This window comes from Engystomops pustulosus, chromosome 8 (assembly GCF_040894005.1).
Source record: "Engystomops pustulosus chromosome 8, aEngPut4.maternal, whole genome shotgun sequence".
Lineage (NCBI taxonomy): Eukaryota > Metazoa > Chordata > Amphibia > Anura > Leptodactylidae > Engystomops > Engystomops pustulosus.
This window is the reverse complement of record NC_092418.1, coordinates 108,824,584-108,840,892: the sequence shown is the minus strand read 5'-3', so window position 1 is coordinate 108,840,892 and position 16,309 is coordinate 108,824,584. Positions and strand designations below refer to the sequence as shown.

Genomic DNA, 16,309 nt, shown 5'->3' with positions numbered 1-16,309 from the left:
AATAACTACACTAATTATACAGTCTCTCTCCGAGAATTTTTTAAGAATTTTTTTTTTTTGAAGCTGCACTCAATTTGTCACTAGAGTTAAAAAAAAAAAAAAAAAACATTATATATTGATGTAAAAAAAAATAAAATTGAAAAAAAAAAATTTAACCGTCAAGATTTTTAGCCGTCTATACCTGATACCGATGCCTCCTGACAATACCGGGCCTTTTGCAGAAATTCTGCAATTTTTTCAAAAGCTGTTCAGGTGTCGAATACAGATATTCCGCTGCAAGGGAAAAAAACAGATACATTTTTAATGAAACAAAGACCTCAAAGCACACACTCGATATTAGTCACTTTACTAATTAAAAATGCATATTGCTCTGCGCCGGCTCGTGTTTTACATTATTTAAGCCCCGGATTTTTATGAAGTTACCTCCACTCACAAGGATGTTTAATGTTAAATAAGACAGTGTACTTGTTCTGTTTAGACATCTCCTCGGGGTGATTAAAATACATTATTCTAATGGAACACAATGAAGGGGGGGAGGTTTTTTTTTTTTTTTTTTTGTGGATTGCAATATAACTACAGGGTTTTCAAAAATATTTTTTTCCTGTATTCACCGTAAACTTCTTCTTTGGATTTGAAGGGGGGAGGTTTGTTTTTTGGGGGGTTTGCAACATACAACTACTGGGTTTTCAAAAATAATTTTTTCCTGTATGAACTGTAAACTTCTACACTAATTTTAAGGGGGAGAGGGTTTATGTTTTGTGGATTGCAACATATAACTATAGGGTTTTGAAAAATATTTTTTCCTTGTATGAACTGTAAACTTCTTCTACGGATTTGAAGGGGGAGGGTTTTTTTTTTTTGGGGAGTGCAACATATAACTACCGGGTTTTCAAAAATTATTTTTTCCTGTATTAACCGTAAACTTCTACGAATTTTATGGGGGAGAGGGTTTATGTTTTGTGGACTGCAACATATAACTATAGGGTTTTGAAAAATATTTTTTCCTTGTATGAACTGTAAACTTCTTCTACGGATTTGAAGGGGGAGGGGTTTGTTTTTTTGTGGATTGCAACATATAACTATAGGGTTTTTAAAAAGATTTTTTTTCCTCTATTAACCGTAAACTTCTTCGGATTTGAAGGGGGAGAGGGTTTTTTAATTTTGTGGATTGCAACATAGAACTATAGGGTTTTCAAAAATATTTTTTTCCTGTATTAACCGTAAACTTCTTCTTCGGATTTGAAGGGGGGGGGGGGGGGAGGTTTTTTTTTTTTTTTGGGGAGTGCAACATATAACTACCGGGTTTTCAAAAATATTTTTTTCCTGTATGAACCGTAAACTTCTTCGGATTTTAAGGGGGAGAAGTTTTTTTTTGTGAATTGCAATATATAACTACAGGGTTTTGAAAAATACATTTTTTCCTGCATGAACCGAAAACTTCTTCTTCGGATTAGAAGGGGAAGAGGTTTGTTTTTTTGTGGATTGCAACATATAACTATAGGGTATTCAAAAAGATTTTTTTTCCTGTATTAACCGTAAATTTTTTCTTCCGATTAGAAGGGGGAGAGTTTTTTTTTTTTTTTTGGATTGCAACATATAACTTCCGGGTTTTCAAAAAGAATTTTTTTCCTGTATTAACCGTAAATTTCTTCTTCGGATTTGTAGGGGGAAGAGGTTTTTTTTTTTTTTTGGATTGCAACATAACTAAATAATTTTTTTTTCCTGTATTAACCGTAAACTTCTTCACAATACAATTTCCGTCAAGGATATCCTATGCGGTAAATATTTACCTATACACGTGTGTATATAAACGTGCGCAGCCATCTGCGAGAAGTATGTATACATAGAACCGCAATAAGGTCGGTGTCAGCCCTGCTGCGTGTTATTCCAGCGCTGCCGTATCCGCCCGAGACTAATGCGAAAACCTATTTTAAATCATCTTTTATTTTTGCTATTGTGAGGGAACAGATGGTATGTATAAACGCAGTCTAATGTATTGTATCACATATTTTTTTTTTTCTCCTACATTAACATGACGGTTTTGCCAAATAAACAAACGCTCTTGCGTAACTTTCCAGTTTGCAGACTTTGAATAGGAAGCCGAGGATCTCGATAACGGGATGTGAGATGTTGCCTACCTGGGAAGATCTCGGGGTACACCAAAGCTTTGGGGCACAGAGGGTAACAGCCGCAGTGTACAGCTTCTAACCTGGAAGGGAAGTAGAAATTAGGGATCGGTTATTGAAATCTACTGACTTACTTGCTGACAGGTCGGCCGCACGCTGCTCCAGAGCTGGTTACAACGTGAAATCGACCGGCCCTGAGAAATCCCTCTCCCTATTTCCTTCCCTGTAAGAAGCGCTGGGAGAACATTTTATGGATTATGTCTGAGTTATATATATAACAGAACATGAAGCATATGTTTGCTCGATGAATAAATCAAATCAGAGAACTGCTGTGTGTTTCTTTTTTTTTTTTTTTTTTTTTTCTGGTCCTTTAAATGCTGCTCAACACATTTTTGTAATCACCAAATAAACACATGAAACAACACGGGTAAAGTATGGACAGATTTCCTTAATCATTCTACAGAAAATAAGAATGTTCATTTGCAACGTATGGTCGGACGCGACGAAACAGATTCTCTACTGCTGCAATGCGCATAATTCTCGGCAATCCAGTTAAGAGCCATTTAAATATAGTCGGGAATCGTTCGCCCGCTTTTTTTGCCTATGTTGAAGGAACGGATGCAAATCGTCTTATTTTTTTCTTGTTTTTTTTAATGTGGGGTTGTACAATTTTTTTTTTTTTTTTTTTTTACACTTTAATTTGATATAATTTTTAGACTGTTTTTTTTTTTTACTGTTTTCAAACTGTTGCTTTTTTTTGCTCCTTAAGAAAAACGCACAACAGGGATGCAAACTGTCTTGCTACATAGTAACAACTCACTGACAACTCACTGAGCTGGTATAAATTTTTTGGATTCCCCCTCCCCCCCTTTTTTGGGGGGGATAGGTTTAAAGTTTTTATTTGGCCGCAGTTGTGCATTTATTAATGGTGGAACAATTTTTAAAATGAAAATATATTTTTTACATAATATTTTAGATTTTAAAACAGGCTCAAAAGAAAGTTTTTTTTTAGGGAGCAGCTAAAAAACTAAAAGTAATCGTGCCCTACTGTGTAAGCTATCACTACTGAAATGTCCATTCAATGTCGAAATATACTTTAAGATATCGGACTGGTACACCATTAATAGAGTCAGTATCCGGGTTACGTACAAGAGTCTTTAGATTTGTACTTAAGGGTCATGTACCATAAGGATCAAGTATTGTAAACCAAGCACACTGACATACAGGTGTGTGTCCTCTTTTGGCACAATACACTCTCCTTTAATCCTATGCCCTGTTTTTTTAAAAAACAAGGCTTTAAAAATTATGAGCTTGAGGTGTTAATGGAGCTTGGAGCCCCTCAGGCTCATTTGCATAATTTTAAAACCTCTTTTTTTATGTGAAAACCAGCACATAACATACTAAAAGAAGAGCGGATTCTGCCAGAGGGAGCACACACCTGTATGTCAGTGTGCTTGGTTTACAATCCTTGATCCTGGTGGTAGATGTCCTTTAAGTAGAAATTGTATGTAAGTTGGAACTAGTATATTCTAGAAATGTAACTCTAGAGGGGAAAAAAAATGTCCCTTGGTTTTTCAACATTTTCTGCTGTCATGGGAGCAAGGTTTATCAATAAAGTTTCATTGCAGACACCTTACAGCAAGAAAAGCACCCAGATGGCTTCACCAGAGGTCACAGTTGGCAGAAGTTAGTAGCCAGTTATGGCGCACAGCGCCGTAATACGAGAAAAGATAGCACATGTCCTATCTTTTCCCGGGCTACGGAGCGGTACGGTGCCGCACGTGTGCTGCACCGTACCGCTCCCGTACAGGGCCGTGAGCCCATAGAAGTGTATGAGGGACGTATATCGGCCGCATATACGTCGGCCGTATATATACGTCCCCCATACATGTGTGTGAATGTAGCCTATGTCAGTTGTCCTTAAGTGGGGACCACCTGTATATCGGACTTGTACTTTTGTTTTTGTTTTTTTTGTTTCTCCTACCGGGCTTGCATTTTGATTTATTTTATCTATTTATTTGGTCTTTGGATTTATTTACTGAGGTGCAATAATAAAAATACAAAAATCTTAAATTTATTTTTTTAACTTGGCTTTAATACAAGTTAGATAAAGTTATTCCTTACAAAAAAATGATCATGCCGTGTCAGCTTTGTCTCGCTACGTAACGACAACAAACTGACATGTCCGAAGCATGTAAAAATATACTTTTATTTTTGTTGGCTTGTAAAAACCTAAGTGAAATTCAAAACAGGTCTTTAACTGTGTTTATGTAAAATGGGTTTGAAATTCGGCCAAAAAGGTTGACCATGGAAGGAATGGGGTTTTCTAAACTTTTTTTGAATTTTTTTTTTACTGCTTTCTCCCTGCAAAACTATTTGAGGTCACGCTTACATTTTTATTTTTGCTTATTTTCAGTGACACAATATATACACATTTTTGATTGTGGTTTTTTTTATTTTATATACCTGTCATGTGCCAAATTAGACAATGCAAATAAAGTCCCTCCTTGGATTGTAGGGTATGGATTTTTTTTTAGATTCTTGTTAAAGAGAAATCTATAGTACCTAGATTTTAAGTTTACTCACTGTGGTTTGGTATTTTCTGAAACCTTTATTGTGGTTTGGGTGTATTTTTACTGTGTGTGGGTCACTATGAGGACTACTATTTTGCTTAATGACCTCCAAAATTCCAGGTCACCTGGATGTTGAAAATAAAAAGACTATTTAACCCAACATAAACTTTTAAAAATGTTATCAATAACAATATTGTGCATTTAAAAAAAAAAAAGTTTAACAATCAATGTAAATCAGCCGACATATAAAATATATAGAGTTTGGTCAAGTGGGAGAAATGTTTCCAGTTATATGATACTGTATATACTTGAGTATAAGCCGACCCGAGTATAAGCCGATATCCCTAATTTTACCACCAAAACTGGGAAAACCTATTGATTCGAGTATAAGCCGAGGGTGGGAAATGCATTGATCACAGACACCCCCCTCCCCAGTATACAGCCAGCCTGCCCCCCCGTAGTATACAGCCAGCCCAGCCTGCCCTCAGAAGTATACAGCCAGCCCAGCCTGCCTCATGTAGTATACAGCCAGCCCAGCCTGCCCCCAGTAGTATACAGCCAGCCTGCCCCCAGTAGCATACAGCCAGCCTGCCCCCAGTAGCATACAGCCAGCCCAGCCTGCCCCCAGTAGTATAGAGACAGCCCAGCCTGCCCCCAGTAGTATACAGCCAGCCCAGCCTGCCCCCAGTAGTATACAGCCAGCCTGCCCCCTGTAGTATACAGCCAGCCCAGCCTGCCCCCGTAGTATACAGCCAGCCTGCCCCCAGTAGCATACAGCCAGCCAAGCCTGCCCCCAGTAGTATACATCCAGCACAGCCTGCCCCCAGTAGTATACAGCCAGCCCAGCCTGCCCCCAGTAGTATACAGCCAGCCTACCCCTGTAGTATACAGCCAGGCCAGCCTGCTCCCTGTAGTATACAGCCATCCCAGCCTGCCCCCAGTAGTATACAGCCAGCACAGCCTGCCCCCAGTAGTATACAGCCAGCCCAGCCTGCCCCCAGTAGTATACAGCCAGCCCAGCCTGCCCCCAGTAGTATACAGCCAGCCCAGCCTGCCCCCAGTAGTATACAGCCAGCCCAGCCTGCCCCCGTAGTATACAGCCAGCCTGCCTCCTGTAGTATACAGCCAGGCCAGCCTGCTCCCTGTAGTATACAGCCAGCCCAGCCTGCTTCTTGTAGTATGCAGCCAGCCCAGCCTACCCCCAGTAGTATACAGCCAGCCCAGCCTGCCCCCAGTAGTAAACATCCAGCCCAGCCTGCCCCCAGTAGTATACAGCACTGCTCAGCCAGCCCCCAGTAGTATACAGCCAGCCCAGCCTACCCCCAGTAGTATACTCACCCTCCGATGCACAGCGCTGCTCCCCCGATGTCAGCGAGGGTCCTCTTTTGTCTTCTGTAACATCCTGCAGGGCTCCGGGAGAAAAACATGGCGGCGCCCTGCAGGATGTTACCGAAGACATTGTATTAATTACAATGAGGCTAATATATGGCTCTACGGACAGAAACTATTCTTTCTGTAAATAAAAACAATATAAATAACTTGGAATCTAAAAAAAAAAAAAAAAAAAGGAAAAACTGTCTTTGACCTCAATTATTGTGCCCCTCCTTGATGAAAAAATTATCCTAAAAACATTCCTAATAGTGTGAAACCTTGGCGCTGGTGTAAAGAAGCCCCATAGCCCCCGACATTGGCCCCTATTCTACTCCCACCTGCTAGGGATAGAAATCCCGAACATGCAATGGATTATTACAGGTCCAGAAATATTAGTCATATTACTTTGGAAAACCCAACTTCAAAGAAAATATCAGGTTGGCTTCTGAGTTTTGTATATATAGAAGAGCGGAAGAAAAGGCACTACAAAAAATAAAAAACTTTAATAAATGTAGATTTACCTTACTCGAGTATAAGCCTAGTTTTTCAGCACAAAATTTGTGCTCAAAAACCCTTACTCGGCTTATACTCGAGTCAACTAAAAACATAAAGACAAAACTCACCTTTCTGACGTCACCCATAGGTCCTCTTCTGTCTGAGACAGTCTGAGACAGAAGAGGACCTATGGGGGACGTTGGAAAGATGAGTACAGTGTTATTTTTTTTCCTTCTACAGGGGCTGGGCAGGCTGTATGCTACAGGGGCTGGGTAGGCTGTATGCTACAGGGGCTGGGTAGGCTGTATGCTACAGGGGCTGGCAGACTATATACTGGGAGGCTGTAACCAATGCATTTCCCACCCTCGGCTTATACTCGAGTCAATAGGTTTTCCCAGTTTTTTGTGTTGAAATTAGGGGTCTCGGCTTATACTCGGGTCGGCTTATACTCGAGTATATACGGTATATGACTAAGTAAAATTTGGATATCCAAACTCAATCATCGTTTAGTAAGGAATGGAATGCCGAGACTCGGAAACTACGATTGTCCAAAAAGTCTAGAAGAATAAAACCCATCCCTGGTCACCGAGTTCTAGTTTTCATGTCATGAATCACTAATGACCTATTGAATCTTACTGATGATAAGTTGTGTGTGGTCAATGATAAAAGCAAAAATGATAAAGATTTTTTTCCTAGTAATGATAGGATACTGTATGTATAGGTTTTCCAAAAGATTGGCGGGGTCTTCGATCAACCAATCAGCTGATTCCTGCAAGTTCTAACACAGGAATTAAAGGAGACCAACCATTAAAATATGATAAACCAGGGACATTACTCATAGATCCAGGCACCGGGACTGTAGTATCTTTTTATATGTGTTATCCATGGCCTCCTTCCTCCTAAAATCATTAAAAGTATGCTAATGATCCAGAAGTGCTACCCTAGCACCTCAGCACCCTTTCCTCCACTGTGTCCTGAAACTTCCTGCCACCTTGAGATAATATCAAGCAGAGGGAGGGGAGGAGCGCAGAGGGAGCAGGGAGAAGGGTGGGACAGTGTAACAAACTGTGAAGGGGCTTGAAGGGTAACACTCCTGGCTTATTAGCATAGTGATAAAAGTTGACTTTAGAAGGAGGGAAGACATGGATAAGGCTGCATTCACACAGATCTGTAATTTCTCCAGTTCTGTATTTCCATGCAAATCGGTAATTTACATGGCAATTTTTATCCAAATGTGCATGTATGCAAATACGGTTGGTAAATGATAGCTGACTGACTATTGGCTGGCTCACAGAATGCCCCTCCCGCTGGTTCTGAATACTGCACGTATATACGGCAGTATACGGTGCACAACCATATTTTTTACATTCCAATAGACTTCTAATGGGCTTATGGAACGGAAATACATGAGAAAATAGGACACGCTCTATATTTTTATACATCTCACTTACGGTACGGTGGGAAAGACAGCCATTTAAATCGAAATCGTAAACCGTATTGCCCATTGAAATGAATATGGGTGCCTGGATTTATAAGTAAGTTATAAATTGCCTGATTTTTTATGGTAGACAACCTTTAACACAGAGAATGGAAAAAGAAGTAGAATTTCACCCTCTGTGTAGGGTTTGTGATCAAGAACGTCAACTCAGTCCCTGATCAATGTGCATACAGCTTCATACTCTGTATCCATAGGGTAGGTCACCGATCTTCCTACCCTGGAAAACCCCATTTCCAAGCGGATTCTGTAAAAATGGTGGATTGGCCACAGAGTTATCAACGGGTGGACCTAAGAAATCCTAATCTCTTCTATGATCCTACTGCATATGGAAAATTCCAAAAGACTCAACACACTGGTCCATCAAGTTCAACCAAGGAAAGGAAGGGATTGGATGAGGAAGGGATTTAGGGGAAACAATTCTATATAACATAACCATAAATGTTACTTAGGTGTGAAAAGGCATCTAGACCCTTCTTGAAGCTCTCTGCTGTTCCTGCTGTGACCAGCGCCTGAGCTCGGCTATTCCACAGATTGACAGTTCTCATGGTATAAAAAGCCCTGTTGCCTCCGGTGATTAAACCTTGATTTCTCCAAACGGAGAAATAAGGTGGTTGAGACCTTAGCAGCAGGCCATCGGTCAACATCAGGGCACAATAAAGCATTTGTCAACTGCACAACATACACAATGATATGATAAAGTGACTACTTCAGAACAATATGCAAATTAACAAATTGTATTGTAAAGAGGAGACTTCTGGGAAAATCCCTACACATAATGAGCATTCCCATAAGTCAATTCTCCTGATTACAGAAGGTTTCTCAGCACTTTACCTCCACGAGCCTATCTAGTGGAGGATCGGGCTGGGAACATGTCATGGCTGACTGATGAGGTCCAGGACTGAATTTACGGTCTCTTGAAGGCCAATTTTCCTAACCACCCTACCTATGCCTCATGTTCTATTTATCTGAGAGTAATCAGGGCTGGACAAACTCCAGGAGACAGGTCTCCTAAAATGTTACTGCTGGCGCCTAATTCATTTCTATTTATTCCCTGTACTGTAATTGCATGTAATCATTAAGAGTATATGGAGCACTATGCGCAATCGTAAAAAGCACATAACCTCGGGTACATACGCTCCGGCAATCTGTGTGCCTTGAGATATGCTTGGCATCTTCTTAAATATTAAACGGAATTGAATCTATGAGGTCATTCTTTATTTAACAGGTGCCACCTTGATCGCAGCGCAAGTTACGTCATCGCGCAACTCTGAATTCAGATTAGCTTACGGTTAAAAGAGCGTTAGACGTCCTTATATCCACTACATGACCTATGCTGGGTCAACATGGTGACATTTGGTCCTGCTTGTGTCACAATAAAACAGGAGGCAAGCAATATTCTCCCAGAGCTTTCAATACACTCCTGGCTTTACAAGCGGACCACAATATACCTACCGCATATACTCGAGTATAAGCCGACCCGAGTATAAGCCGAAGTACCTAATTTTAACAGAACATTTTTTAAAAAACTATTGACTCAAGTATAAGCTGAGGGTAGGAAATGCATTGGTCCCAGCCTGCTCCAGTATACAGAAGCCAATGCATGCCCCCCATTATACAGCCCTTGCCCCCCAGTATTTAGACCCGGCCCCCAGTATGCAGCCTGCAGCCCCTGTACCTAGTATACAGTCTGCAGAACGATGTCCCTAGTATACAAGCTGTGACATCAGTGGCTTGATGACATCACAGTAGGTGCCATTGGCGGCGCACACACTAGAATGTCAGCGAGCCGATGACGTCATGACTAGAGCGACGGCACCGCACAGAGAGAGGGAGGCGGAGCATCGATGGATAGAAGAGGACCTCCCGGAGGGGGCGGGGGGGGAGGTCTTTTTTTTATAGACTCGAGTATGAGCCTCGTTCTTATCGCAGATGATCTTACTTTATCTTGAAACCTGCACTTGAATACTGCGCTCTCTTTACGACCCTATGTGCTCTGCCCCAAACGGCTGAATCCTATTGGTGACGCCACAACTACATATCAGTTTTTCCACAGAATAAAGCTACCTGGGAAATAACCTTCATATTTTAATACAGGGCTTGAGGACAGGAGTTATTCTTGCATATGGTCCATCAAGCTCGGATTTCTAATACCATTCACGGAGATGCATCAAGATTGTTTTAAAAATGATCCGTTGCATGACCGTTTCTACAGTTGATTTTCGGTTTCCATACAATTAAATATGGTGAAATGAAATCTCCTGAAAAATTTGCATTGATTTGTGTCAGAATATTCCACCCCAAACCAACCGGCCCTTGTAGAGATAGTAAGTTGCTTGAAACATCCTTACAAAGAAAGAATCCTTTAAAAAATAATGAACTCTATAGAAGTGCTAACAATTAATTCTGCAGCAGGACAATGACTCCCAACTAAGATCTATCTTCAACATAAAGACAACCTGTCACCAGGAATGTCATTTTCAGCTGGTCGCAGGTTCCATAGTCTATGCCAATGCTGATTTTAAAGCTGCCCTTGTCAGAATTCTGAATAATTTCAGTAGTTTATATAAATTTAATTCACATTACCTGGCTCCCTGCCAGCAGTGTGTGACAAGTCCCAGGAGGGGCAGCTGCAACCTGTGTGTGCCTGTGTCTCCTCATGTATTCTTCCTCTCCTGCACACCATCTTCCTCCCCTGCCTGCTCAATGCAAATGAGAGAAAGTTGGGAGTGGGGAGTTTGCAGCTGCCCCTCCCCACAGGACTCTCCACACTCTGCTGGTTCTCCTTAAAGAAGAAATAAGAATCCTGGAATCGATGATATTGTCCCCACGTAGCTGTGATCTTGACATTCTCCAGTCTGTCTGGGAATATGGTCAATTCTCCCGGATGTCTGGATTAATGTCCCTGCTGAGTTTAAAAAAAAAAAAACAACTGAGTATATTTTGCATAAATGTTTTGGAAGACCAAGGGGCACATTTACTTACCCGGTCCATTTGTGTTCCAGTGGCGGCTTCTCTGACGAGTATTCGGGTCTTCCGGCGATTCATGAAGGTCCTGCGCCCGATGTCCACCAGGTGTCGCTGCTGCGCCGAAGTCCGCCAAGGTGCCCCGGAGTTCATCGACTTCATCGTGGTGCATGTGATTATGGCCTGTGCGACCAATTTTTTTTTAAAAATGCAGCGGTTTTTCCGAATCCATTGGGTTCAACGACGGCCACGCCCCCGATTTCCGTCGCGTGCATGCCAGCGCCAATGCGCCACAATCCGATCGCGTGCACCAAAATCCCGTGGCAATTCAGGGAAAATCGGCGCCAATCGGAAATATTCAGGTAACACGTCGGGAAAACGCGAATCGGGCCCTTAGTAAATGACCCCCAAAGAATGCTCATACCAAATATTGATTTTATTCTTTTGTTTATGGTAAAAATGACCTTAACAATTCTATTTTTGGAAGCAATTTTTTTTCTCAGCACCTGCCTAACACTTTTGCACAGGGCTGTAATTCTCAAGTACATTGCTACACATGCTTTATGATCCTGCTTCTCCTACACTGAACTTGTCGCCAACGCTCATCTCTAGCTCATCTTCCGCTATGAAATCTAAAATCAAAGCAGCGGTAATCACCCGGTGTCTTACGGGAGAGAGCAGGCAGCACGATGGGCTTATGGAGGAGGCCTTTTAGAAGGAGAAGTGTCAGGCTCAGCATCAAGTGGGTTAAACACAAATGGAGTACACTTCATCTATGCAATAAATGGCCATCAAATGACCTTTTTCATACCAATTAACAAATCATCTGCTAAATCTATGAATCTTAATATTCAGATCTATTCACTTCACTTCATACAATTTATCTGCAAATACTTATTGGACTTTTGATTCTAAATATAATTAGCTGATAATTTTGCTCGGCTGAATTACTTTTCTGGAGGGCCTACGACGGCTCCGAGTCGCATTATCTCGTAATAATGAATCAGATAGGTGATTTTTTTCTTTCCCTGTAATGAGGATGAGACACAGTTGTGACACCTGAATCTGGTAATAACACTAGACTGCTAATTATCGACAGGATTTTTTTTTTTAATATATTTTCTTTTTTTTTTTTTTCTTATTTTGTGTGCGTAGAAGAGGAGCGGAAAAAAAAAAACATTCCCTCATTATTAAAGAATAAAAAAAAAAGTTAAAATTATAAGTGACACCGGAGGAGAGTAAATAAAATGGAGCGATTAAAACATTGCTGCTTTAAGGGTGTTTTTAATTAAATGCAAATGCTAATGTTGTCATACTTAGCAGATGGGATTAAAATTAGTTATTGTAGCTCATATTTTATGTTATGGCGTTCGGCGCTCAAAGGAGCTAAAAGGAGAAAAAAAATAAAATGATGCAGACGTGAGATGTTTAAAGGGACGCTGAACCGAGAAGGGAAAAGAGTTTTGCCTGAAAGTTTTCGTTTTCGAAAAAACTTTGGCAAACAAGGGAACTTAACTCCAACAGGAAACCAGCTGAGGGGGTTGGGCTTATCCGTTTCAGACAGGGAGGGGCTAGCCACTTGATTTTTTTTCCTTTTTCGATATATTTTCATTTTAAGAGGACATGTATCTGTAGGGTAGAATGGCTCCTCAAAGGGGTTGGTTTACGAAAGATAATTATCCTTTATCCAAGCAATAGGGGGTGCCTCAGATTGCTGGAGACTCAACTGCCTTAGGGGGCATACAGACGAATCTATGCCCGCTCGGCATAAGTCCTGCGAGCTGAAGAGGAGAGGTCACCCCTACCCTCTCCATCGAGATACACGGCACACAGCCATGCACACGGGGAAAGAGAAAACACATTCTAACTTTATTCCGTGTATGGAGCGGTATGGTGCCGCATGTGTAGCACCATATTGCTCTGCGCCTTTTGCCATCTATGGGGGACGTATGTACTACTAGAAGCTTAAGTCCTTGTATACATCCCCCATATGTCCATGTGAATGGGGCCTTACAGAAAGAGGAACCAGTATTCCCCCAGAGTTCTCCCTGTAAATGTAGTGCTGATAGACATCCATGGTTGCCACTTGATTTGCTTCTATGGGAAGGCAGGAGATGACAACAGCTTCATAGTAGTGAATGGAGCACCACTCTAAGAGGAAATTTAAAAGGGGTAACTTTTTGTCCCTCCTTTTCCTGATTTCAAGGATCTGACCTGAGGTCAGAATGTGTTTGGTGGGACAACCGCAAAAATGATGTCAAAATTAGACATAACGTAGAATGGAATTGTAGTAGCTCATTGTTGGCTTAGTGATTAGTCACCCCCTCCCCAGTCACTTTGTTGACACTGGCTGGAAAAAAAGTGTTGGTGGTTAGATGGCCAAGTGTTTGTTACCATCCCTGGTTCTGTAACCACCGCAGCCATTAATTGGCCGCAGCAGTCTCATGGCTGCCTTCTCTCCCGGCCAAGTGGAACATCAACAAGGAGCCAGGAAAGCGGATATGGAAAATCTGAGCAGGGTAAGTACTGGAGATGAGTGGACCCGAACTTTGGGTTTGGCATTCTCCATTTGGCAGCTCCCGTAACCTGGAGGTATTCCGTTGTCGGCTTTAAAGCAGTCAATCAGGCAGCCTTATGCCTCGAACAACAAGGCATTGCTGTGATTGGCCAGGTGGACAACTGGTAGACCAATCACCAGGCCAATCACAGCCATGCCTATTTAATAGGGGTGTAAAGCCGCCTAAGTGGCTGCTCTGCAGCTCATCCAGCAAGACGTAGGTAGATATACTCGGGTCTGCTCATCTCTAGTAATATCTTATTGTATCAATATTATATCACTATATCTAGTAACTTCTTATATTTTTGCTTGCCCTTTCCCGTTATTGGTTTTTCAGTAAAGCTAGAACCAAGTGGGACCAAGTAGAGACTGGAATTGATTAGAGTGAAAACCCTCTCTGAGGAATATGCTGGAGCTATTAATATGCATCAAATAAAAATACTAAAATTATCACCGGTAGGAGGGAAGAACAGGGAGGCAAAATAGAGGGCAATGGTCACTTATCTAGAGTTCGTTCCTTCAAGAGCAAACCATTTTTTTTTCCATATTTTCCATGAAAGGGAAAGTTGGGAAAAGTCTGGCAACCTTCCTACCCATCCAGGGCCCTATAAGAGTAGTGAGCCGGCTGACCCTCCTCATACTCCCCATCACCATTATTTACATTTCTTCAACACAAACATAAGTTTGCAGCCCAGGCAGGAATCCAGCAACAAATGTGATGTGGAGAAAGTTAGGATTTGCGTTGAGGACGGCTGCTGACCACCCACTTTGGTTAATATTCTAAACCAAAACCTGAGATGCGACGTGTAGCAACTGCGGATTAGGAAGAAAAAAAAAGAAGGAAACTAATTGCACACTTTCTTTTACTTTATTTGTGTAAAATTTTCCATCTGCTACATCTAAAGATGTCTAAACTGTTCGTATCAAACCTGCATTCAGCTGCCAGCTGTGCCCATTAAGGATTTCAAAACGCTGAGTAAATGAGGCGTCGTAAAAGCTGGTAGTGGAGGTCCATCTGCCCAGTACTGGTGGGATCCCCAATACCTGGTCTGTGCTGCGCCAACTACAATGACAATTTTTTTTTTGCTTAAGTTGTAGAATCTAAGAGCAGACTGACTGCAGCTTCATCTCAGGAACCAATGTGTGCACATTGCAGGATGTCAATAGTATATACTATATGTATAAACCTTATTATCAAACTACATGGAAGCTGGGAATTGTATTTTGGGTCTAATAGTCTTTCCTATATGAATAAACACCCCCTCCCATCTCAAAACAAAAAAAAAACAAAAGTGTCCGGAGTGTAATTGGGAGTGTCTAGTCCCCCGGAGCCTAGTCCCAAGGGAAAAACAAAGATAGGCCTATATCATCTCAAGGAATTGGCAATGTCCTTATTAGCTCTACCACACACAGTGATTGGCATTGAGAGTCCGGATTACTCTGCCCACATAGAGTGGTTGGCATTGAGAGTCCTGATTCCTCCACCCACACACAGTAATTGACAGTGAGAGTCCTGATTACTCCACCCACACACAGTGATTGTCATTGATTGACAGTTGGAGTCCTGATTACCCTGCCCACACACAGTGATTGGTAGTGACAGTCCTGATTACCCCTCCCACACACAGTGATTGACAGTGAGAATCCTGATTACTCCACCCACACACATTGATTGACAGTAGGAGTCCTGATTACCCTGCCCACACACACTGATTGGTAGTGACAGTCCTGATTACCCCTCCCACACACAGTGATTGACAGTGAGAGTCCTGATTACCCCTCCCATATACAGTAATTGACAGTGAGAGACCTGATTACCCCACACACACACATTGATTGTGGCTGCGTTCACATGTTGTGTTTACATTGCGTTTTTTTAACTGCAATCCAACATCGGGGGAGAGGAGATTTGTTGTTAAAATTTGCATTTACAAAACACAATGCTAACACATTGTTAACATTCAGTCAGCACTGCGCTTACAAAATGCTTATGTTAACATACCTATGTTTTGTACACACACATGTTAACAGCAATGTAACTAGCGGAATCTTCTCTTCTCAGCTGCTGTATTGTGTTTCGAATCGCCAGGTGTGAACGCAGCCTTACTCCCATAGTACATTTTGTTCTAAATCACTCCAAAGCCCTCCCTATATAAGTAAATGAATGAGGACAGGTTACTTTCACCCAAAAGATTAGCACATTCCTCCACTGCTGCTGTCATCATTCACATGATCTGATTGGTTAGCGTGGACTCTGTCTCCACCTACTTTGCAACATTTCCCATCATACACAGGTCACAAGTGTTGCTGTTACCGTTACCTACATGCTCAGATCTCTGCTACGACCACTGAGAGTATGTGATTGGATAAAGATGGAACCAATTCAGCCCAACTAGAGAAAAGGTCACTGTCACCTATAAGGTCAACACACTCCACCCTAATTATTTTTGTCATCGGATTTATGACATTGCTCCTGTAATAATATATTCACAAGCCTAGAAAAGCCACTGCCTCCTTCAAGATCCCCGGCTGATTTGCATAGGGAGATCACTCAGGACAGGAATTTTTCATATCAAACCAAAACCATCATATTACTTCTGAATAATACTACTGACCCATAATTGGATTCAGAAGCCTATAAGCACCCCATGTCCCCAAAGGCCCAGAGGCCACCACAATCCTAAAATGCAGTCATAGCCAGGTCTAAATATGACTCAAAAATAAT

The 16,309-nt window shown here is 41.6% G+C and overlaps 1 protein-coding gene across 6 annotated transcripts in view; it reads right to left on the bottom strand.

The window, feature by feature from the left end:
- The window catches only part of GTDC1 (glycosyltransferase like domain containing 1), a 224,532-nt gene that overhangs the window by 89,093 nt on the left and 119,130 nt on the right, over nucleotides 1-16,309 (bottom strand). For all 6 annotated transcript variants that reach the window (XM_072122217.1, XM_072122213.1, XM_072122216.1 and 3 more), the window contains 2 exons: nucleotides 2,139-2,209; nucleotides 182-273 (listed from right to left, as the gene is read on the bottom strand). In XM_072122217.1, the coding sequence (XP_071978318.1) occupies nucleotides 182-273; nucleotides 2,139-2,209 (163 nt within the window). The remainder of the gene's footprint in view (nucleotides 1-181; nucleotides 274-2,138; nucleotides 2,210-16,309) is intronic.